The sequence below is a fragment of the Pungitius pungitius genome, chromosome 21 (assembly GCF_949316345.1).
Source record: "Pungitius pungitius chromosome 21, fPunPun2.1, whole genome shotgun sequence".
Taxonomy (NCBI): domain Eukaryota; kingdom Metazoa; phylum Chordata; class Actinopteri; order Perciformes; family Gasterosteidae; genus Pungitius; species Pungitius pungitius.
In genome coordinates, this window is record NC_084920.1 from 15285110 (window position 1) to 15309341 (window position 24232).

At 45.9% G+C, this 24232-nt stretch overlaps 2 protein-coding genes across 3 annotated transcripts in view; one reads left to right on the plus strand and one right to left on the minus strand.

The window, feature by feature from the left end:
- The window catches only part of LOC119212810 (rho GTPase-activating protein 44-like), a 33499-nt gene extending 15337 nt beyond the window's left edge, over positions 1-18162 (plus strand). The window contains 23 exon segments of the mRNA XM_037463595.2: positions 1106-1145; positions 1330-1449; positions 1633-1709; positions 1932-2043; positions 2176-2252; positions 3085-3202; positions 3879-3947; positions 4031-4112; positions 4480-4607; positions 5187-5298; positions 6963-6991; positions 6993-7045; positions 7140-7220; positions 7976-8089; positions 9318-9409; positions 9501-9681; positions 11654-11671; positions 12760-12931; positions 12933-12952; positions 13599-14138; positions 14855-14946; positions 15033-15416; positions 16598-18162. Coding sequence (XP_037319492.2) covers positions 1106-1145; positions 1330-1449; positions 1633-1709; positions 1932-2043; positions 2176-2252; positions 3085-3202; positions 3879-3947; positions 4031-4112; positions 4480-4607; positions 5187-5298; positions 6963-6991; positions 6993-7045; positions 7140-7220; positions 7976-8089; positions 9318-9409; positions 9501-9681; positions 11654-11671; positions 12760-12931; positions 12933-12952; positions 13599-14138; positions 14855-14946; positions 15033-15416; positions 16598-16755 — 2869 coding nt within the window. The 3' untranslated portion in view covers positions 16756-18162.
- A 1465-nt stretch (positions 18163-19627) lies between these two features.
- Positions 19628-23926, minus strand: LOC119212807 (testis-expressed protein 47). Of its 2 annotated transcripts, none has more exons than XM_037463588.2 (9): positions 22965-23926; positions 22294-22366; positions 22002-22105; positions 21856-21920; positions 21271-21349; positions 20980-21093; positions 20747-20894; positions 20596-20655; positions 19628-20213 (listed from the first exon to the last, which is right to left on the minus strand). In XM_037463588.2, exons 1-8 carry the CDS (start codon positions 23145-23147, stop codon positions 20618-20620), a joined length of 804 nt encoding a protein of 267 aa, XP_037319485.2. In that variant the 5' UTR covers positions 23148-23926; the 3' UTR covers positions 19628-20213; positions 20596-20617. The 2 variants fall into 2 exon arrangements, with proteins under 2 accessions (XP_037319485.2, XP_037319486.1); XM_037463589.2 differs by lacking the exon at positions 22965-23926 and adding an exon at positions 22499-22868.
- Positions 23927-24232: the final 306 nt, after the last annotated feature.

The following is a 24232-nucleotide window of genomic DNA, read 5'->3' on the forward strand; positions in this document are numbered from 1 at the left end:
GTGTGTGTGTGTGTGTGTGTGTGTGTGTGTGTGTGTGTGTGTGTGTGTGTGTGTGTGTGTGTGTGTGTGTGTGTGTGTGTGTGTGTGTGTGTGTGTGTGTGTGTGTGTGTGTGTGTTACATTGTAAGCATTTTGTTTTGCAAAGGATCAGCGCTGTTGTCGACGAGCTTTTTCCTTGTCCGTCCTTCTTCCGCTAATATATACTATTAAGTTCTATTTTACGCCATCTAAAGCTATTTTGTTGCTGGAATATTCCTTTAAGTGAAGAGTGTCGAGGAATCCGTCCTCCTGCTTCCAGATGTGTGACATCACGGCCTGTGTGTTTGTGTTGGTCGGGTTCAAAGGGTCAAACTGCCTCACACGTCTTCTTTCTTTACTGTAAACAACTAGGAGTCGATTTCTCTGCGACCCAAAGGACCCAAAAGGGGGGGGGGGGGGGGGGCACGTCTCATTCTTGCTTTTTGTGTAGCTGCAGCTTCTTGTTTTTAGTTTCTTAGATGTACAGATTTCCTGCTTTTCTGTGTCATGTGTGATAATAAACTGAATGTCTTTGGACTGTTTTTGGTTGTTCAAATAAAACAAGGACTTTGAATAAATCACCTCAGGCTTTTCAAAATGATAGCAAACATGTTTCATCATGTATGATTCTTTTAGATTAAAAGAATTCATAACTATTCATCAGATTCATAAATAATTAGGAGAATCTTTGGTTGTAGCTCTAATAAGAAGCATCACATTAACCTGTATTTTCTTTACTTGTGATCCATGTATTTGTAGTTTATTAATTATATTTCTAACTTTTTGCGGATGAAAAAATAAATGTATCCCACAAAATATTTACTCAATCTAATTTGATCTAATTGTACTTTGGAATTTTCTTTTCTTTCTTAAAGTGCCACTTTTACTGGCTTCCTGGTTGCTGCAAAATTCCAAATTCTTCAGTCTCTACTTCCAGCGGGTTTGTAGTTTTATTAAAAACCGATGAGAAGTAAACATTTTCAGCTCCAGGCTACAAAACCGTGTATTTATATGCAGTTTGTGTGTGTTTAGTTATGTGATCAAACCCATCCTAACAGCCTCCCTTTTGTTCTTCTCTTCTCTTGCAGGGCTGAAAAAACAGAAGTATTAAGTGACGACCTACTACAGGTACTATGTCAATGAAGTGTGTGTGTGTGTGTGACCAATACCCCCCCCTCAGAGCAGAGCATTCAGCTTCGATTCACTACTGTGTCTCTGAGGTTGAATCTCGATCTGATTGATGCTCGCTTGCTTCAGCCACGAAATGAGCTTCTTCTTCTTCTTCTTCTTCTCTCTCCCTCCACTGGGGCAGGTGGAGAAACGTCTGGAGCTGGTGAAGCAGGTGTCCCACAGCACGCACAAGAAGCTGGCCGCGTGTCTGCAGGGCCAGCAGGGCGTGGACGTGGACAAGAAGTCGGTCAGGTCGCCCTCGGTGAGGATCTAACCCCCAACAGCCAACAAATCGATGCTATCCAACTGTGTGAGGGAATGAAAGGATGGATTGTGTGTGTGTGTGTGTGTGTTTTGGTTCATTTGTCTCTTTTTGTCACATCGAGCGGAGCGACTCATCGATTGTTTGTCCGTGTGTTTGTGGGGGGGGGGGTGTTTTGTGCAGAAGAAGCTTCCTCTCACAACACTAGCACAATGTATGGTGGAGGGGGCAGCGGTGCTCGGGGACGAGTCTCTCCTCGGGTGAGAACACACACACACACACACACACACACACGTCATTATTGATCATCTGTATAATCTGCAGAATGTTGCAATGTTACATCTCCTTTCTGCGTTAACGTATCAATTCATCACCGTATGTGTATCACTTTGCACAGAAAGGTGCACGACTACATGAACGTCATCATCATCATCATCATCATCATCATCATCCTCCTCATCCTCCCTGTTTCTCTGCTGCAGGAAGATGCTGAAGCTCTGCGGCGAGACGCAGGACAAACTGGCTCAGGAGCTCATGCTGTTCGAGCTCACCATCGAGGGGGACGTGGTGGAGCCGCTGTACGACCTCGCAGAGGTACGGAAAACAAACCCACCCACGGGGAAGGAAGGAAAGACGCCATGAGAGAGGGGGGGGGATGGGGGAGAGACGCAACCAGAAACAAGCGAGGTTCCCTCCTCTCATGCCGGCTCTCTGCTCCGTCCTCAGGTGGAAGTCCCAAATATCCAGAAGCAGAGGAAGCACCTGGCCAAGCTGGTCCTGGACATGGACTCAGCGCGCACACGGTGAGTCCGATTTATACTTCACTCCTTTATATCCTTTTATAAATGAAATGTCCTTTTCATATCTAGGTTTTGGGAGGACCAAGAAATATTGTAACTGTTAGTTGTGATACACAATAATTACTCGTATATAATATATAATATGTGCATTGTATGTTGTTCTATTGCATCTACCTTAAAGTTCCAGTGTTCATTTTACAGAATTACAGTGTGAATTGCGGACAGTATTACAAAACGGCAGGTTTAAAAGTAAATTACGGTTTGATAATTAATGAAATCAGTGCTCCTCTTTTAACTTTAGAACGCTGCAGATTTCTGTCCCGTCCAATCAGAACGGGTCTTTGTGTTGACTCCCCGTCCCCTCAGACAACCACATGGAGAGAAATGGGATTTTCCTTCAGTCGGTCAGGGTTTTAAATGGGTTTTTTTTGTGACCCAAATCTATTTTTTTGCTGTCCTCCATCATCCTGCTCTGTGCTGAGCTCCTCTGGCAGAGCGGCACATTATCTCCACCCCGGAGAGAGGGTTTGAGTCGAGGAGGATAAGGAGGAGGAGTCCAGTGAGGGAGCACGAATTGGTATTCACATTCACATGGTTAAAAGGGAGAGTTCTGTTCACAATTACTAATACAAGTCCAAAGTACTTGTACTTTACTTGAGTTTTTACATTTCCTGCAACGTGATTCTTCTCCTCTACATCTCAGAGGTGCAGATTCTACTTTTCATCCTAACTGCATCCCAGAGCTACATGTTGTACTTTACTTCACCCAACGCCTCTTCAGTCAAAGAGCAACTTAAACGTGCTGAATAATGGACGCTGATGTTGTGCTCCCCAGGTTTTATCAGTCGACCAAGTCTTCAGGACTCTCCAGAGACCTGCAGCCATCGGGAGCCAAGGCCGACCACCTCAGGGAGGAGATGGAGGAGGCAGCCAACCGCATGGAGATCTGTAGGGTCAGTGATCACCTTTATTCTAACTGGTTATTCCCACTCGGGCCTCCATCAAGTGTTTTCCTCATTCAGCTCTATAGTTTATATGAATGTATCTATAATTAAAAATACTCACAGATCTGAAATATTCCAGAAATCCACACTTTCTATTGTACTATTTTTAGTTTCTGTCACGGTTTGGGTCCTCTTCCTGTCTTATTTTGTAGTTTTCTCGTGTCTCTGGGTGAGCTTCACTTCCTGTCCTGTCATGTGATTGCCTGATTGCTTCCACCTGTGTCCAATCACCTGCACCTCCCTCGTGTATTTAAGCCCCGTGTGCCTGTTGTCCCTTGTCGCGTCATTGTCTTTTGTCACTCATCGTTGGTGCACGTTCCTGTGGATTTGTTTGGTGAATAAAGTCTGAAAAACTTTGAATCCTGCGTTTGAGTCCTGCCTCCTTCGACCTGCACCTGCACTCCAACCTGACAGTTTCACGTGCAATTGCTAATTGGATATATACATTTTTCCATTAAGATTCTAATCAGATTTTGTTAATGAACTAATAACCTTCACGAAGGCCCGGCTACACGAAGTGTCCCAGAGAGCCAGCGTGCACAATCACAGAGCTTCCGTGATGTTGTTTTACCTTTTTATTGTGTTGATATATTTGTTGTTGTTGTTGTTGTTTTTCCTTCATCAGGATCAGTTATCAGCAGACATGTACAGCTTTGTGGCCAAAGAAATCGACTATGCAAGCTACTTCCAGACAGTAAGTCGGCTGCGTCCCTGCTGCGACCCTCCGAAATGTTCTGCCGCCCCATCTGACCTCTGACCTCTTCTCTCTCTGTGTAGCTGATAGAGGTCCAGGCCGAATACCACAGGAAGTCGTTGGAGCTGCTGCAGAGCGTGTTGCCACAGATCAAAGCTCATCAGGGTGAGCCTGTGTTTCACCTTTCACACACAGTTTGGGGTCCTTCTGTTGGAATAAAACTTATTTAATCACACCTTAAAACCCTGAAGTCAACTATTTATTATTAGAAGTATAATCAACACAAATGACAGGTGTGCTTCTTGACCACAAAGGTAACAGGGGTATATCATTATTATTATTATTATTATTATTATTATTATTATTAAGCAGCCTGTTTTCTTAAGTCAAAGCACCGTTCAAATCTTTAGTAACATTAAATGTTTCTGTTCTGTTCTTCCTGTTTGTTTGCGGGAGGAAACGATTAGCATCTTGAGCTGCTGTTTTATTTCTTGTGTGTGTGTGTGTGTGTGTGTGTGTGTGTGTCTGACAGAGACCTGGGTGGAGAAGCCCTGCTACGGGAAGCCATTAGAGGAGCACTTAGCGCTCAGCGGGAGAGATATTGCCTTCCCCATCGAGGCCTGTGTCACCATGCTGCTGGAGTGTGGCATGGAGGAGGAGGTCAGACCGCAACACACACACACACACACACACACACACACACACTGAAGAGAAACTCTGAGGTCCAAGCTACGTAATCGCACGTGAATTCGTCATTTTGCGATGTTATCCAGCCAGTGAGCCGTGCAGCTTGTAGTGATTGTTTAATGGAGACGAATTGAGGGTCCAGTAAATGTTTTCCTTAAGCAAATCTTCATGAGATTAAAAGGCAAATATATCATTATGAATATCTTAATTTCCATTAGACAGTCATTAGGCTTAATGCGAGGTTTGTTTAACTTCGTGGATAATGTTTGGAGAAGTTTAAAAGGCATTAATCACATTAGTTCAAAGTTTTTTAAGAGCTCACTTTGACATTTTAAATGAATTGACTTCTACTTTATCGGTCTGATGGCGACTCGGCTGTTTGTTCAATGTATGGAAGGTTTCTCCGTCATGTATGAACCCAATTCAAAGACCATGAAACCATGCGACACTATCCATGCGCCATTTACATAAAACTAGGTGAACGTACTGTGCAAGAACAGCTTCTCTTCTACTTTGAGTCCAGGTGGAAACTCTCCGTGTTTTGTGCCTCAGGGTTTGTTCAGAATCGCTCCGTCGGCCTCCAAGCTGAAGAAGCTGAAGGCGTCCTTGGACTGCGGCGTGCTGGACGTTCAGGAGTATTCCGCAGACCCGCACGCCATCGCAGGTAAACCCCCCCCCCTCCCCCTCTTCCCCCCCCCCCCTCCCCCTCTTCCCCCCCCCCCCCCCCCCCCCCCCCATCTCTTGCCACCCAGGGACCCGATTAGCGTCCTCCACACCGAGGAGCCGGTGGATTTATGAGCTGGCGTCAGACCGGCTGCTCGTTAGGAATCTTAATTTCTGACTCGCACACCTGCTCCGCACAAACGGCATAATCAACCTGCTAAATTATGCCCCCCCCCCCCTCCAGAAGAGCAGCTATTATCTATGTTTTATGTTTATTACACATACACGACTGCATCGGTCCCGTGACACACATGACAGATGAATATCCAGTTTGCTTTTTGCTTCTGTTTTAGTTCTGTTTTTACATTACATTACATGTTATTTGGCTGACGCTTTTATCCAAAGCGACTTGCATTGCATTATAACCCATGCATCACATGCATTACCCATGCATTACATTTTGCATTGTTTTCATTTGACTTTCATTAGAGATATTTAATTAACTATCCCCAAATATAACTGGCATCAGTGTGTCAGACAGATTCTTCCTCTTCTGCACCAACAATAAACTCACAAAGAAAAGCTTTATTGATCTTTGTTGCACACGTAATGCTGCTGTCAGATGAAAACCTCACAAGCTGTAACTATTTATTTAGAGAAATTCAGACGAAAAAAAGGGGGCAGCATTGCTGCTCAACTACTATTAAATAGACGCCTATAAACTCATGTTAAACTAAACTCACGTTCTCAGTGTTGTGCACAAACAGAGGAGTCGCCCCCTGGTGGACATTAGAGAGAAGGCAGCTAGCCCACGAACACCAAATATAAATGGTCTGCCATAGTTAAGGTCTATAAATAGTTCTACTTTGGATTTAATCTATAAAAAAAAACAAAAAAACAAGCACAGACGTACCGGAAGAGGAGATTAATTTCATGCTCACGATGGATGAGCAGCTCCTCATGAACAAAAACCTTGGACAAAAACAAGAGTTGCAGGATGATGTCACAGAATGCTGCTTATTTTCTACTTGTTGTCCTAATTAACCAGTAATTCTTTTATCAACCTCACACACGCCGCTTTTTTTTCTACATTTTATCCCTTTTATTAAACATGAAATCCGTCGGCTGTGCTCACTGGAGCATGTGGACAAAGAGAGAGGCCTCTCTAATGATCCCACATTAAACTGGGTTAACTCCCACAGTAAATCTAATTTGTGCCCCGGTCCCACTGGAGTGATGGTCATGATGGGGCCGCCGGGGCTTCTGCTTCCATCACCATCAATAAGAGGCAGCAGGCTTTTATTTTTGTAATTGTCACACACTTGTAAACCTAGAACCGAATCTACTGTAGTTTGGACTTAATCATCTGATTTAATGCGTTTATTTAGCAGGAAACTGGCCTGTGCAAACACACACACACACACACACACACACAGAGGCTGTCTAGTGGGGAGGGATGCCCTGATGTTGTTGTTTGACATCCGTCCCACGCGCTCCCCAGCAGACCCAAAGGAGAAGAACAAGAAGACGAGTCAGCACTAGAAAATGACATTAGCTCTGATCAAATAGCGATGCACTATAAGCTCATGCAGGAACATCTTCATTACAAATGCATTGTTGTTGGCTCAAACATGTGCATTAATCTGGTTATTTTGTTCTCTCCAGGAGCTCTGAAGTCGTACCTGCGGGAGCTCCCCCGAGCCGCTGATGACATACGAGCTCTACGAGGACTGGATCCAGGCCTCCAAGTCCGTACCGCCTGGTCTCCAGCTCGGTGTCTGCAGATCCGCGGCGGCGGCGAGCTTTAATCCTTTTTTTTCTTCCCCCTCTGTCGTCCTGCAGCATTCAAGATCAGGACCAGAGGCTGCAGGCTCTCCTGAACGCGTGCGAGAAACTCCACTCAGCCAACAACAGCAACTTCAAGTGAGTCCCCCTCCTTTGGAAGTCAGGCTTCACATGGGACTGATGAGCCATGAAATCTATCCTCTCCATAAAAGGACGGACTATTGCTCTTTAGGAGGTTTCCTCCTTTTTCTTTCCAGTTGAACAAGTTTGTTCTTTGGTGGCAGGGGGTTAAGTTTAAGTTTTTTTTCATTTGTGATACATAAATAAATCATTTTTGAAACTCTGGGGGATGCTTCAAGGCGGGGCTTACTGTGATTGACACGTCTCTCCCAGAGACGTATACGGCGTCTCTCCCGCGGATGCTGCAGGACGTGTCCCCTGTCAACGTAGAAATCGCACAAATGGGGCGCCCCCCCCCCCCCCCCGCCCGCTGAAACCTGTCAGCCCGTCCAGATGAGCAGCCTGATGTTCATGCAACACTTAAAGCTCAGGATGAGTCATCGGATCAGCTGCTCGCACCCAGAAACACGGCAGACCGTGTGACGGAGTGGTGACAGTTTTGAAGACATTAGGGTGGGGAACGTGGAGCGGATTACAGCTCACTGTTGTTCTGTTGTTTCCCATGTTTCCTCACTTTACATCACTCATAAATACTAGTGTAGGTCTGTGGGAATGTGGCACAGTACCAACGACTAACTAACTGCTGGATTCCTGCATTACCACAACATTTCATCCTTTTTTAAATATTGTTTTCTTCTTAGATTTCTTTCATTATTTCTAATAAGTTGCTAAATTCATTTCATTTTAAACAATTTTTTTTTATTTTTTCTCAGATATTTGATCAAATTCCTCTCCAAGCTGACGGAGTACCAGGAGTTCAACAAGATGACGCCTGGAAACATCGCCATCGTCCTCGGACCGAACCTGCTGTGGATGCACGACGAAGGGTGAGACATTTATACAACGACACCAACCGTGTGAAGTATGAACTTTAAATCTCAGACCCCACGTTTGATTCATTTTTCTAAATCTGCGCTTCCAACTTTTTTTTTTCTTCATTTTTACGACTATCTTAAATCTTTTAAGCTGCTTAAATTGTAATTGTGCAATCATTGGGCCCTTTGTGACAGCTCCTAAAGAATAATACACCTAATCTACTCACTATTGTACAATGGTACATAATATCCTCTCTATATATATAGAGAGATATTATGTATCATTGTAACATCTCTCTCTCTCTCTCTCTATATATATATATATATATATATATATATATATATATATATATATATAAATTATGTTGTATGGCAGGCAACAGAATGGTTAGATATACGCTCTAAATGTATCATGCTCATTTTCATGGTTTCCCTCTGAACACGTTTACAAACCCCATAAATATCTCTTATATAAATAACGTTTTAGCGTCAGATACACAAATGTTTGTGCAAGAGCACCAAATATGGCCCCTTTAAAGTAGCTCAAAGGGGTGAACGATCCTCCTTTTATCATCCGATTATGGTATCAGAAGCTGCTTCAGTGTTTAATCCCCTCAGCTCACATTTAAAACCGCTGTCAATCAAACCACGTCCGAGGCCTGTTGAACTCTCCGCTCCAGAATACTGGACTGGGGAAAACTGCCTCTCAAATCTTTACATCTTTATAAAGAGAATCATTCAGGATTTAATGATGAATTAATTATTAATAAATGTATTATTTTTAAGACAACCTCTGTTTTAACTTTCCATGGATAAAATGAATGACAAGTTTAAAAGGCAGGACGGCAGGTTCTGTTCTGGCAACAAGTACAATCCCTGCTCACTTCTTCACTCTTTTCAGAATAACTGAATCCCTAAAATACGTCTCTGTGAGGATCTGTCCTTCATCAACACGCAGAAAGAAAAGCTTCATATTCATGATGCTGCTCAAAGAGGCTTTTTTACCATAAAGTTCACTCCTGAATATGATGAATAAGGCCAGTTTGGAAAAGGGGTGATGGACACCTTGATTAAATCTCTGTGTAAATCTCAAATCTTTATTTCTCTCTAATGAGTTCAACATTTTTTTCAAACGGTGCTCTCTCTCTGTTTCTTTTTTTTTTTTTTTAATGCTCGACACCATGAAAACGTCTGCAGGCGCCACAAAATAACACGGTTCCTCTCTCTCCATCCGCAGCAGCAACATCACGGAGATGATGACCACGGTTTCGCTGCAGATCGTTGGCATCATCGAGCCCATCATCCAACACGCCGACTGGTTCTTCCCCGGAGGTGAGGGGCGGTCGAGGTTCTGTCTCTTGGTGGGATGCAGGTTTGACCCGTGCACTGAGATGTTTCCTGCGCTTGCGGCCGTTCCCTTTAGAGATCGAGTTCAACGTCACGGGGAACTACGGCAGCCCGGTCCACGCCAACCACAACGCCAACTACAGCTCCATGCCGTCCCCGGATATGGAGCTGGTGGAGCGCAAACAGCACGACCAGAGCCGGCGGCCGCTCAGCGTCGCCACGGACAACATGATGCTGGAGTTCTACAAGAAGGACGGGTACGACCTCTTCATCTCCACTGGGTTTGCAGCTTTTAGGGTTTACGCTCCAAACAAAACAAGTTCGAAAAAAGACCATGAAAGAATATCGTCCTTGGAAGTGTCTAATTTAAGGTGAATTCTCTCTACTGTCCAGCAGGGGGCGACTCCTCTGGTCCCATAGAAGTCTATGAGAAAATGACTCTACTTCTGTCTTGATGTATTTCCTCAGTAAACGTTCATTTAGTAAACGATGGTCCATTTTAGAGTCAAGTAGACCAATGCAGCAGGGGATGCTTTAGGGCGGGGCTACACAGTGATTGACAGGTATCTGCCGTACGGTCACATCTGGTCCGCCAAACCCAAGGCTTCCAAACATCCAAGTCCTCTCCTTTCACACTGTTCATTCCAGTTCTTATGGACAGCTCTTCCGGTGGGTGTGACCCTGAATATGTGAAGATTACTTAATTTAGCCCCTTCATTCACTTAACCAGAGGTCTTCGGTACATCTTGGTCTCCTCGCAGCGTCGCTGAGGGTGAAACCGAACCGACAGCTCGGCTTCATTTCATTTGTTTCCCCCGACGAGGCCACTCGGAGGTGCGTGACGCTTCCACACAACGGCCTCTTCTGATTGCACCAAGTCGGGGGGTCGTGAGAGGTGACCTCGTGCTCAGTTTCACTGTGAGGTAGAGAGAAGAAAGGGAAACCATATCGTTCTTTGCCTGCTGCCCATGGAGGGGGGGGGGCGAGGAGGTGAGGAAAGTGAAAGATGACATTCAGCCTCTGAAATGAGGAATCGTACAAAACCTCGAGCTCTGGAGGAGGATTAGCTGGAACCCTTTTCTCTGTCGGTCTCCCTGTCTCCTTCTTTCATGCTTTCATGCACCCTCTGCCTTATGAGACCCTGCGGCTAGACTGAGCCCTGCAGCCACAAGTAGCCCAGCTAATTAAACCTGATCTGATCAATTTAACTCGGCTTTTAATAGAAACCCAGAAGCAGCAAGCTCAGCACAGTGAGGCTCCCTTTGAATTACAGTTTTTTTTTAATTTTTTTTTTTATGTACAACATTCTTTTAGACTTAGCAGTGTGCAATGTGGTGAAGTTGTGGTTTAAAAGGTCTGCTTATTACGCACAGCCTTTTGAAAATAGTGAATTGATATTAACACTAAAATGTGCAGCTCCGGGGGGGATCTTTGTGCCTTCATGCACAGAATAGAAAGGATGATGATTTCCCATTGTTCTCTGCACTCAGTTGAAGGACACTCAGCATTAATCTGGCCAGTGAGAGCTATTTATAGTTTAGACATAAAAAGCACAGAGTGATACAGACTTTATATCAGAGAGAGAGAACGTCTTTGGTGCCCTAACAAGTAAGTTAATTAGATAATGAGTCTGTGGGCCCACTGGGTGAGTCTGGGGGGGGGGGGGTCGCTGTTTTTTAAGCAACCAAAACCTGCACGCAGCAATGATGTCGGTGATTACATATATTTACTTTGATAGACGTCAATTTATGGAGAAAGAAAGTCCTGTACGTCCTCTTATATTCAGAGTGTTTTCACTGCATCCAAACCTTCATCTCAAAGGAGCTGGATGGAAACTAAAAAGATCCTTTCAGTGTCCTTGAGGCCATGGAGATCCATAAGAAGGGGGTCCACATACTTCACATGATTTGAGTCACTCCATCAGCAAAAAACCCTCCCCTTTTTTTTAGGTGGATTTTTCTGTATCCATTAGGGAAACTTTGCCCTAATTAGCACTTAAAGGACCTTTAATTTCCTCTCATGGTTGTAAAAAGGCTGAAGCGCTTAAGGGAGAGCAGACACCCCCCCCTCTGTTTCACGCCAACTGGGCTCTCGTCTTAGAAAAGTTCACCCTGCCAAAGTTCCTCTGCTGCTTTGACAGGAGGGGGGGTGGGTGGGGGGGTGGGGGGGGGATCCATTATCCTTTCTCTCTGTCCTCATTGTTGCTTGTCTCTGTCTTTAACTACGCAGCATTAGGAAGATTCAAAGGTACAGTATAGACCCCCCCCCCCACATCACCCCCGAGTCATGCCCCCATCGCTCATGCTGCACGTTGACAGGCAGTTTGTCGGTTGTGTGTCGTGTGTGTTTAACGCTTCCAGTCAGGTCCGTCTGAGGGGACACACTTTAGTGCAATGAGAAGGGTGACAAATAGGTGGGGGGGGGGGGGGCGCAAGGATAAAGCAGGCCTTTCTTTCTGTGTTTACGTAAGTAGGTAAGTGGATGAACTTGTTCATCCTGTGAGTACAATGGCTTCCATTTGTCTAGTCTCAGCTGAACTCTAGAGCTCAATAATCCACACATCATTGTGCAGGACAACAGCAGGTTAGCATCAAACTGTGAGGGGGCGTTAAGGACTATTGAGATACCCTCACACGCACTAGTGAGATACTTGCCTATGCACGCGCATATATGAAACATTACAGATACTCATGTACATATGAGAACATACATATATATACATTTCACTAAGATATTGAGATACATATGCAAGTGTTTCACATATATTCATATAAATGTTTGTATGTATACGTTTTTCAGTTATACCATATATCCAGTGTATTGGGTGTGTGGAAGCGTTTCAATAGTGAACCTGAGTGTCTCACTTGTCCTAAACGGCTCCTCATATCAAACTGGTCCCTAGATGAATGGACAGATAAGAGGAGTGGTGTCAAAACGTCACACTTTGGTTATTTTATTTATTGCCAAAGGGACCATTGAGTCTTCATCTTGTTCATTTCGTCCGAACTGCTCTCATGTTGCAGAGATCAAAAGATCTAACATCTCACCTCCGTCATGCATCGCCATCTTTAAACAGAAGGAGATTAATTACACGTCCAAGCCGGACAGAAGTGAGGACAGAAAGTGTCTCTGTGTCCCTGCATGCTGGGGGGGGGACACGTACGTCCCACGCCGCGTCCCTGCGCCCGCTGCAGAGAAGCTTGTCCCCTCCTCGCAGCCCCCGATGACCCCCGGTGACCCCACCTGAACCACACACACACACACACACACAGACCAACGGCCTCCCTCGAATTTGATTGGCTGTGCGTCTCTGTCCCCCCCCCCCCCCCTTGCAGCATGGGTGTCAGGGTGATGGACACCACGTGGGTGTCGCGCCGGGGCTCCTCCTCCTCGCGTAAATGCTCTTCTACGCCCCCGAGCGTACACCCCCCGCTCCCGCCCGCCGACGGGCTCGCCCCCGAGCCGCCCGGGGGTTTCTCTGCCTGCCCCTGCCCCGCCCCCCCCCCCCACTAACGGCGACCGAGCCAGGTAAGGCTGTCGTGCCCCCCCTCGTCCTCGCCCTCGTCCCCCGTCGTTCTGTTTCACTCCAACCACACCGGCTCCCCCCTGCGGCTAAACACCCCCCACCCCCCCCTGCCCCTCACCCCCCCCCCCCCCCCCCTGGCTGCGTATGCCAGGACAGCGCTGCCTACTCCCTGTTTTCTCCGATGAAGCATGACCTGTCAAATCTTGTGATTTCTCTAAGTTTATTAGGTTGTTGTTTAGTGTGTGTGTGTGTGTGTGTGTGTGTGTGTGTGTGTGTGTGTGTGTGTGTGTGAGAACCAGTGTATTCTATGTCAAGGTCTTCACTCCTCTTTGTTTTTTCTGTAGTTCATTGCTGCACGATGCATGAATCATTTATCTGTTTTCTTTGTTTCGTCATTAGTCCAAACCTCATTAACAGTTTCACAGTCCATTGTCGCAAGGCCCTGCAATGGATGAGGTGACTTTTTTCTTTTCTTTCTGTCATTTGAAAACGCCCAACCAACACCTTTTATTTCTTCTATGCTGCCCCCCCCCCCCCCCCACCATCCTGACACAATGATACTCCTCCCAAACTTAAACAGATTCATTGCTCTTAACCTGAATTCCTCCACTTTGCCTCGAGCTGTCGTTGACGTGTTTATCATTGCAGCTCCGACGAGGCGTCCTCCAATTGGTCGGACTCCTGTTACGTCGACCCCTCTCCCGAGGAGGAGAGGCCGCCTCCCCCTTACCCCTCTTCCTCCTCTTCCTCCTCCTCTTCCTCCTCCTCTTGCTCGTCCTTCTCGCTCCCGCACCAACATGTGTACGCCCGGGCACCTCCGTGTATGCGCCCCGTCGCCCCCGGCCCCGAGTCCGTGCCCCCGGGCCCGCCCCCTCCCTCCCGCCTCTGTGGCCGCAGCCCCCCCCCGCCCCCCCACCCCCTCTGCCCGTCTCCTCAGCCGCTTGATGTCAACTCCAACCCAAAACCCAGCTCCTTGCACCTGCCCAGACAGGCCCCCGCCACGTCCGGCGCTTTGCATGCGGCCCCCCCGGAACACAATGGCTCCGCCCTTTACATCAAACCCCCGCTCGTTCTTACCCGCCACGACCTTTTCCCGGGCTCCCCCAAACCCCCCAACGTCCCGCTGTCTGCTCCCCCCCCGTGGGCGGCTTGTGCCTGTAGCCGGGAGAGAGGAGCCATGCCGACTAGGTAACTACGACAACGCTACCAGACCCCCCCCCCCCTCCCCCACTCACACACAAAACGGGGGAGATGAGAGAGGAAGATGCCACTTACCCCCCCCCCTTATTTTTTTAATTGTTTATTGTGAATATGTCAATCATCGAAATGAATTCTCTTCAGAGATGCCGTCGTATTTTAAATTGTCGTAAATTCCGTCCATAACTTCACGTCGACGGGATATTTCGGGAGGCAGTTGCCAGGCAACAAAGGAAATTCATAGCTCGAGTGCATGCCATTATTAAAAGACTGAACCACCAGGTCTGTGCCTTGATATTGAGCCCCAAATAAACCCCCCTCTCCCCGAGACCAGCCACGTCCGGCCATCTTCAAATCACCGCCGCTTCAACCATCCATTCACGCCTCATCTGCTGAGAGCCCTTCAGAGCGCAGGTCATGGTCCTGTTTGGACCTTCATTGTCAGCCGCGCTGCTCATTAATGGCGAAGAGGGAAAAAAAAAAAATCCCCGAAACCATCACTGTTTATTTGGATTGTTTTCCGCCTGCACGTCGCCATCGTTTCCACGATTGCCTGCGAGCGGCGCGTCACGCGGGGGCGACGCGACGCTGTCCAATCGGGTGGCTTTTATTTAACCCGAGAGAGTTCTGCAGACGTGGTGTCGTTGACCCACGAGGCGGGCCTCTCATTGCCGTGTGTGACTCTCCCTTCGCCGTGTCCTCCTCAGCACCCTGAAGAACAAGGAGCTGTCTCCGGTGATCGGACAGAAGGGCCTCCACGGGACCATGTCTGACCACAGCCCCCACACCCTGAGGAGAGGTAATCAATAGAAAACTAAAGCCACGCCCCCAAAATAGTAAAACAGAAGCATTTACATCTTTTTTTTTTTGCCGGTGTCTTTGCAGCAAAGAAGCTGGCGCCGATCCCCCCCAAAGTCCCGTACTGCCAGTCGGGAGCCATGTCCGACCAGTCGACGGGTCAGCCGTCCCCGGTCAGCCTGTCGCCGACCCCCCCCAGCACGCCGTCCCCGTACAGCTTCAGCTACCCGCAGGGGTACGCCACCATCGGCTCCCCGGGGGGGATCCAGGTGGCCGCCGCCCCGTCCCTCTCCTCGCCGCCCTCGCTGGCCGGGACGCTGACCAAGGCCCGGCCGACCCCCAAGCCGCCGCGCCAGAGGCCCAGCCTGCCCCCGCCTCAGCCCCCCGGCACGCCCGGCACCAGCCCCCAGCCTCTGGACCACTCCACGGGCCTCCTGGAGGGTTTGTCCCCCGGGGAGAGCATGTCCACAGGTGAGGTGTATGAAACCACCTTATTAGGTCGTTTTCTATTGATGACTTTTTACAAGAGGACTGGCTCTTACAACAAATACATTCATACTTCTTTAATATCCATCCAGCAGTATAATTCATATTTAAACATTAAGGTCTGAATGTGGTTATCGATACCCCCCCCGCCCTGCTGGTTGGCACAGAATGTTAATAACTAGGATGCTAAATTAAACATTAGAGTGAGACGCAGGTGGCCTCCAGATACTTATTCAACAAAGGTTAAAGAGACACTTCACCCCACAATCAAATATACAGATTTTCCGACTTAACTGTAGAGTTATTTATGAGTTTCGTCGTAGTTTTTGGTCTTCTCTCCAATCTAACGAATTCATATTCGCAAAAAACACATTTAAATGGAATACAGTCAATCTGCACTGAAACTGTTTTATGTTGTTTGTCTCGGCGTCTCGGTGTGTTTCCGTCTGATTCCGCCCTCTTTTCAACTGCTCTCACTGTCTCATTCACAGCGGTTTGAGCCCTGAGGTTCACTGTGATTCTATGTGTGAGAGGGACTTTTAGGGTAAGCAGGACTTCCTGTGCTAAAGCCTCCCGACCTCCCCCCCCTCCCCGTCCCCTCCCCGTCCGTCCAACCCCTCCGACCCCTCCGGGCCATGTGACTCCCCTCATTATGCGTATGCACCGGCACGCGGCGGCTGTTCTCAGACCAGCTTTTGCCCGTTTCTGTCGTTGTTTGCATGAAGGCTGAGACACCGATGCATGGCTGACATGAGCTGAGCTGGTGGGGGGGTGGGGGGGGGGGGGGCGCACACGCCCATAGGAATCCCACCCATAACGCCCTACTGCAGCTGGCACTCTCACTCCATACCCCCCCCCCCAACCTCACTCTCCACAGTGTTGTGCCCACCGCTGCTCCTCAGTCTGCACACCTCCTGTCTGTGGTGCAGTTGTTCTTCACACGTGTTGCTCAGCAGGTCCAACAGAACGTTTGCATTGAGCTGGGCTCGGTGTCTTAGTTGATACGTGAGTAGAACTAAGTGCATTTGGTCGTGGTTTTTCGGGGTTCACTGCCCAGTTTTATTGGACTTTTCCCTGGTGGTTTGAAGCTGACCTGTGAGCTGTCTGTGACCATCAAACCAACAGTATTTGAACTCCACGTGTCCCCCTCCTGTGTCTCCTGTCAGATTATCTCTGCAACCTGGACATCCCCTTCATCAACCTGGACCTGGACGGTATTTTTGACTTGCCCCACATCTCCACCTTCAGGAACTCACTGGCACTGTTTGGAGCCACCGACAGCGGGGCGAAGCCGGAGGAGGAGTCCGAGAGCACAGTGCTATGACGTCACTGAGGGACCCCCCCCCCCCCCCCCCCCCCGCCCCCCCCCCATCAGCTGATCAAATGAAACCCCACCATAAGGCTGCACGCCCTTCTAGTTCATTGACCTTTCACCTCTCAAGCTGGTGTACTTCAGCCTCCGCTTCACTCCATACACAACGAAAAGAAATCATCCGAGACTGAATCTGACATTTTATGTTGGCTGTTTTTTTCTTCTTCTTCTTTCTAATTGAATTTAGTGTTTCTTTGCCTTATTTGACTCACTTTGCAATATTGCCTTTAAACGTGAGAGCGGAGACGGGCTGCAGGGAGGATCGAAGGCTCCCCGCGGCTTTTCAGCAGTGAGTTTTAAAGAAGGAAGAACGCCCCCCCCACCACAACCCCCCACCTCGCCGCCTCCTCCTCCAGTCCTCAGGGGTCTCCGTTTCAGACGCCTCGCTCGGCCCCTAAATTCCTGTCCCGCTGTGAGTCTGACGTTACGTAGTTTTGGAAAGTGTGTGTGTGTGTGTGTGTGTGTGTGTGTGTGTGTGTGTGTGTGTGTGTGTGTGTGTGTGTGTGTGTGTGTGTGTGTGTGTGTGTGAGAGAGAATGGTTCTCCATGATGTTGCACTGTTGGTTGTCCTAAAACAGGAGATGCAGGAACGCCCCATTAAAAACCTTTTATCTCTGTATTTACATCAATCAGGATGCAAATCGCTTAATTAATTTATTGTTCATGCTTCATGCATTTTTAGAATCTAAAATTATAAATCAGATGCTATTTTGTATCCGCAGGAGAGGTACGAAGACACTATTTCCTCCGGATAAAATATAGATGCCCTCACAGAGGAAATAAATATATGAGACATAAAAGGTACAAAATGGAATAATGGGGGCGGCTTTTAAGAATGCCCGAAGGAAGATGAAAAACGTTCCATATCGAGGTGTTTCATATTTGAAATCGTGCCGTTGAGTCCGCTGGGAGACTTGGACGCGGCGGGGGCATAAATAAATAAATAAATAAACGGACAGTGAAACATCTCAACAGAACGCTGCATTAAACCCGTCGTGACGAAACCAGTTAAACTGCACACCTCGGGCTGCGTGCGGGACGTCCTGGAGACGATAAGTCCCCCCCCCCCCCCCCCCCGAGGTGTGATCACATCCCATCATGTCAGAACGAGACGCTGAACAGAAGCACACTTTTCTTACACATGGCAGTTTATAGGAACCCCGTCTGATGAGGCTGATATTTTTATTCTATATAGATGAACAAGAGGCAAGTGCAAAGAAATGTGTATATGTGTTTATTTTGATGAGAGTATTTATACAGATATATTTCTGAATACTTTTTACTAGGTCTGAAGTGTTGTGATGTGTGAATGTCATCTGAGGAATTAAAAAAAAAAAAAAAAAAAGAAAGAAATTTCAAACACGGGACCAGAATTTTCCCCACATCCAAAAACCTTTTTCAGGAATCAGGTTTAAGAGCAAAACCTGGGGAATCAATAACACAAGACATGGCCACCCGCTTTTATTTCAAGATATTAATCACAGGACTATCTGTACATATGTGTTCTGTATATAGTGACACAAATCTAATGATATATATATATGTGTATATATATATATACATGAAAATGCTGTATACAAATGACGCTGAACATTGTAGAATATTATAATGTCGCTGGTTGTAGCACAACAATAATTCCACTTTCACACAAAATAACGTAAATAAGACTTTCTAAAAGGAAACAGCTCTGACAGAATTAACGTCTCCAACCTTGAGTTCTGCTCCTCACGTACAAAACAAGGTCGCACCGATGAATAATGGTACATTTGAATTATTTATCTGGACTTTTCCAACACGTCTGCAGCTACATGATGTTACGTTACATCTAATGTCCTGGGCGGCATTTTTATAACCTGTGGCGTGTTTTATTTTTTAGAAGAAAAATGTTTGGTCGTGAAATAGTTTTCTGTTTTTTCCAACAATCTGCAGCTGTAGTGACAGAAAAAAAACACAATCCAGTCGGGTTTAAGGTTCAAAGAGATTCTGAAGGGACTTTAGTTTGACAAATCACACATTATAAATGTGAAAGATGTCATGAGAAACAACTTAAAAGTGGAACATCCAGAGACATTGTTGGACTTTTTCTAACTTATGGCTGCGGCTTCACTCCCAAAATAATGGTTGATAGTTTGGTCAACAGCCAAAAGAATTTAACAGATTCATTATAACGTTTATTCAGTTATCAAAAAGATCAAATGTCTTATCATTTTCTGTCATTCAAATGAAAATCGGTTCACACCAATAATCCAATCTGATCCTCCAGCTGAGACGAAATGCTATTTATGATTTGAATATTTAAAGCTTTGTCCTGTCTGTGTTACAATGTGCTGCTCTGGGGTTTTTGTACTAAAGGGTTTTGGGCTTCAGGATTGTACAGAATTGATCAAACACAACTTTATTAGCGATGAGGCACAAACAGCCCTTTTCTGTCATCTACAGGTGGAATGTATCACCGTGTGTGTGTGTGTGTGTGTGTGTGTGTGTGTGTGTGTGTGTGTTGTGCAAATAGATTCAAGTAAAAGACGGTGATGGGGTGTGCGATAGATAACTGTGGTATGACCAATTTTGTTTTGTTTTGTTTTTTTGGGGGGGGCGTTTGATTTGACTTGTCCAGTATGAAAGTCAGCATGCTTTTGAACCATGCCTATGAACTACGTGTCATCTTGGGTCTTATATAAGTGTGCTTGTATTTATTTTTTCTAAGTGAATCGACCGACCTTCGTGAAAGAAGGAGAATTCCGTCCTGCCCTGGAACCATTTTTTTACGTTAAGTTTCACCTTTTTTTTTAAATATCCGTAGCAGACCGAGGAACAGCTCACTCAACCGCTTTTAAAGGAAGTTTATTTGACTTTCAAAAGGAAATCACAACGCAAGATAAAATAAATCCCGCCCAAACCGGATGGTTTTGACTGGTACAGTTTGTAGATTACACTGTGGTGCATGCGGCCAATCCAACCATCCTTCTTTCTTTCTTTTTTCCTTAAAGTAATGGGGGCCAAAATAAAAAAGGGAACACACGAGTGGTGAAGGAATCTTTTTAGACTTCAAAGTTCTTTGTGTCAAAACTAGTGTGGCGTTGTGGACTCTTCATAAATGTTTGGAGGGAAGAGGAAACGCCTTCACCAAGCGGAACAACATAGAGATAAAAGTAACCTCATCCGAATGTGGAAACTATTAAAAATGTTTTTTTTTACTTGGCTTTTCTGTGCTCTTGTTGGAAATGTGGTATTCAATGTTATTTCACTCATACTAGTTTTACATGAAGGGGACGAAGCTTTCTGAATAACAGCAACAAAAAAGAAGAAAAAACAGAGAAACCGGCGACATTGTTTCGAATGCAGATATAAAAGTGCTGCAGTGATTTCTTCCTCCGTCTCGGCCGAGGTGCTTCGCTGAAGGCCAAACACATTCTGCACAGAAATATGAAAAAAACTCTTGATTACACCTTAAAATTATGAGGTAAATCACAGTTTCGCAGATATATAAAATGATGTGTTACCATGCCAACGGATGCTAATTAGCACTCAATAAAAGTACAGCTGAGGCTGATGGGAATGTGGTTTTTAAACTGCATGAGGAGGATGTGAATGTGTGTGTACTAAATGTGTCTATCCATCCAGTCACTTAAATTCATCCTCTGAGGAACATGAATGTCTGTACAAAATAATAAAAGACAAGGTCACGACTATCCATAAAAAAAAGTCGTTGAGATATTTTGGTCTGGACCAAAGTGGTGGAGTGACACATCAGCATAGCAAAGTATGAAGTCTGTTTAATAATAGGATTCCTCACCTTTCACCTTTTGTCCAAAGGGTTAAACCGTACTGAGGCAACTGCTTCGTACGACTTGTCCTGTGAGGTCGATCAGAGAACACAACAAACCTGAGTGGGACCAGCATCACAAAGTGCTTCCTGTAGGACAACCCGCCGCGCTGCCTCCTACCCGCGTCCGTGCTGATGTTTAAGGGCGAGTTGAACATCTGCAGGTGTTGCTGTGGGGTCAGCAGCTCGTCTCGGGCCAGCAGCTTCGTGAGGAGCGTCTGAGAGACGCTCGGCTCCGGAGTCCCAGGACCCACTGACCCAGGGTCAGCCTCGGGGCGTTTAGGGGAGAGAAGCATTACGTGTTTGCTACAAAAAAGCCCAACACACGGGTCACATTCACACGAGTGAGCACACCTCAGGTGCTGGAAGGCGTGCAGGCAGTTTCTGCAGCGCCGACAGGAGGCTGAGGACCAGAGCCTCCGTGCTCTCCTCCTCCTCCAGCCGCTTCCCCTGATCGCCATCGAGCACCTTCAGCCGACAACGGGAACAACGCTCAACCACACAGGTTAGAGTTCATTCAGGAGGAGAGAAAAAAACGCACCCATTGCATGGAAAACTGAATATAAATGCATGGAGGAAGAATGCTTTAATTCCCCCCCCCCCCCCCCCCGCTTCATGTTAATGGTTCAAATAAGAAATACAGACCTCGTAGCTCCACTGCTTGAACATTCTGCTTTGAGGGTTATGTTCCATGAACACGACCTTGGAAGCTTCCACAAGGGCACTAACGAGGGACGAGGGCATAATGGGCATCATAGAGCGTGTGAACAGGTTCTAACGGTGACCTCGTGATGATCGGGACACAGTTTGGCGTTAAACAAACCAGAAAAAAAGAAACCTTCAAAGAAAAACCAGTGAGTAATTTATGTTTTTACGTGCATGGAGTAATTATAGTGTATAGTTTAATGAATCGTTTTTGCATTTTCCTTTACATTTACATTTTGCGTACAGGTTTAATACAAATACTTTGTTCATTATTAATACAGGGATTATTACATCTGAACTCAGGGCCAAAAGAAGAAGAAAAATAAGAATAAAACTGCTGTCATTTAAAAGGCTACTTAACAGGAGGATGATCAGTCATTTAAGAGCTAAAATGTGCCAAATGCTGATGGACATCCAGTTTCCAAAGACAACACATTTTTCTGGGAAATGTGTAAAGAAATGATGCCCAAAATATCTTCAATAGTTCCATTTTGTGTAAAAACAAGTGCAACAAAGCAGCCTTACCCATCTGGCTGTTGTTGCATGTCTGTCAGGTCTCTCAGAACAGAGACCAGGACGTCCCTGGATGACTGAAAGAGAGCCGCGCAGAGAGCTGTGAGGGGCCCAACGTCACACTTCACATCGCCGCCACAGGTGGTGTTCAGACTCACTTCGATGACATGCAGCAGACAGGATGGATAGATCAGCAGCAGGCCCGTCATCTGATCCAACATGTATTGTGTGCCCAGCCGAGAGTGGAGTTCTTCGTGATGAGCTGCGTGGAAACAAACAAACAGAACGATTCGATGCGGCACACTGAGAAACCGAGAAGTAAAAATCGGTTTCTCAAACACGTTTGAGGGAAATGTAGAGTTGAATGTAGAGTTCCCGTCAAATGGAGAAGCACTTCCCTGGTATTAAGCATAAAGCTATTTGTAGCTCTGAGGTAAATTGCTTGCTGACCTCCCAATTCTGTCCTGTCAGCAAGATGGGGGGAGAGGCGAGCGATCACTATCAGCCGCTGTAGCACAAGGCTCTGTGGACAAGACGATGAAGGGAAGCGTTAGAAAGACATCGCAAAGTCCTCCGCTATACACACACACGCACACACACGTAGGAAGAGCCATTGACTAACAGAAGACTATTTAAATAAACATTGAGTACTTACTGTACTTTTGATTTTAGAATTTAATAGTGAATCTATGACTTCAATGACGTGTAATTTTAAACAAACCGGATCCTCCTCCACATCCGTTGTCTGTGTCATAAAGTGGTGAAATGAACTATTCTCAGTTTTCTCCTTTTTTTGACCCTTTGTTTTCTTTTTCTCCATCTTCTCTACGCCCAATTCAAGCACTAAGTGAGGGGAGCTTTAGGGAGCTGCGTGGCCTCAGTGTTTATACGAGTCCATTTACTAGGAACCTATTGCTGTCCGAATGCTATGAAACAAAACCTGCTCTAATAATCATAGTATTCAATAACTGAATAATATTGCGTTGATTATTTTGAGGACTCGAATGATTGCCGACGTCATTGTGCTGCTTCTGACGTCAGCTCACCTCCGCGGGTACCTTAACGTTAGCTAACGCTAGCTTAGCTAGCTACTCCTCGGAGAAGAGGCTCAAGGCACAAACCTCACTCATCTCTTCGAGGCGCACATCGAGCATGCTCACTGTGGCGATTCCTTCCTCCTCGGGGTCACTGATTTCCGAAGAAATGCGACTGATTTTGTGCGAAGTCATGGTTCGTTTAAGCCTGACCCTCGCTAACCCTGGACAGTTTGGATGGGGCGTATTCTGCTCCTTGTGGGTTACCATGACAACGCGTCATCAAAATCCAGCAAAATACTGCACAGTTCCAGCAAAAAAAATACATAGATGGAAAACGTCATCGTGATTACATTTTAAATTCATATTTATACCTCATTTTATACGCATTTTTACACTTATTTTTTGCACCGTGGAACGTTTCTCACTGGATGAGTTTCGGGGGGACCGATTATACCGGAGCACCAACTAGCGTTCATGACTTCAGACAACAACAAACCACAGTGAACATGAACGAAGAAGCTGACGAGACCGTGTCGGGTGGCCCCGTGAATGGGAAATCTTATTATAATAAACACACGGATGGAAGCGTCGATAAGAGCGTGGTTGTGTGCAACCTGTGCAACAAGGAATTCACATCGAGCCTCAAGTATCACCTCAACGCAAAACAATTAGCAGCTAGCGTGGACGTTAGCCCGACCCGAGTACAAGGACCCACACCCAACCCACGCTGCACCAGATGACTGGTTTAAGGACCAGGGTAACTAAGTCCACGTCTGAAAAAATAACCAATGTTCTGAATGTACCTGAAAGTATTGGTCTACTTAAAAAAACATAGTTTACAGAAGGTCTACTTACCTATAGGCTACCTGAATTTCTGAAAGTACTATATTTCTAAATATGCTATTTCTACACTTGTCTGCTGGAATTGGTTGAACAAAAATAAAAATCCATGTGAAAAAAATTACTTCTCACTGTTCTCAGGTCAAATATTTATGCAATTAAAATGCAATTAATTTTGATTAATTAATTACAAAGCCTCTAATTAGATTAATATTTTTAATCGAGTCCCGGCCCTAATAATATATTATATTATATATATATATTGACCTTACATATATATTTTTTATAATAATTTTTTACCTATTATTTTAAAAAAATCTTTTTGACTTTTTTCACAATAATTTTTTTCCCATGACATGACTGGAATGATCTTAGATGGAGCAACCTACACGTCCCTGTCACTAATGCCAAATGCCCCAAATTTCTGTACTTTAAACCTTATCTGGGTTCAAGGGGACATGGTGGCTCTTCCTAAATCCTTTTTTAGTTTTGGGTAACTGACATTTATAAAA

What these genes read in the sequence shown, in the direction of transcription:
- LOC119212807 (XM_037463588.2), bottom strand. Translation starts at nt 23,147, where the DNA reads ATGGTAACCCACAAGGAGCAGAATACGCCCCATCCAAACTGTCCAGGG. An exon ending in GCCTCGAAGAGATGAGTGAG is followed by an intron (nt 22,367 to 22,964) that starts GTTTGTGCCTTG and finishes TCTTGTCCACAG; the next exon opens with AGCCTTGTGCTACAGCGGCT. An exon ending in AAACATCAGCACGGACGCGG is followed by an intron (nt 20,656 to 20,746) that starts GTAGGAGGCAGC and finishes TCGACCTCACAG; the next exon opens with GACAAGTCGTACGAAGCAGT.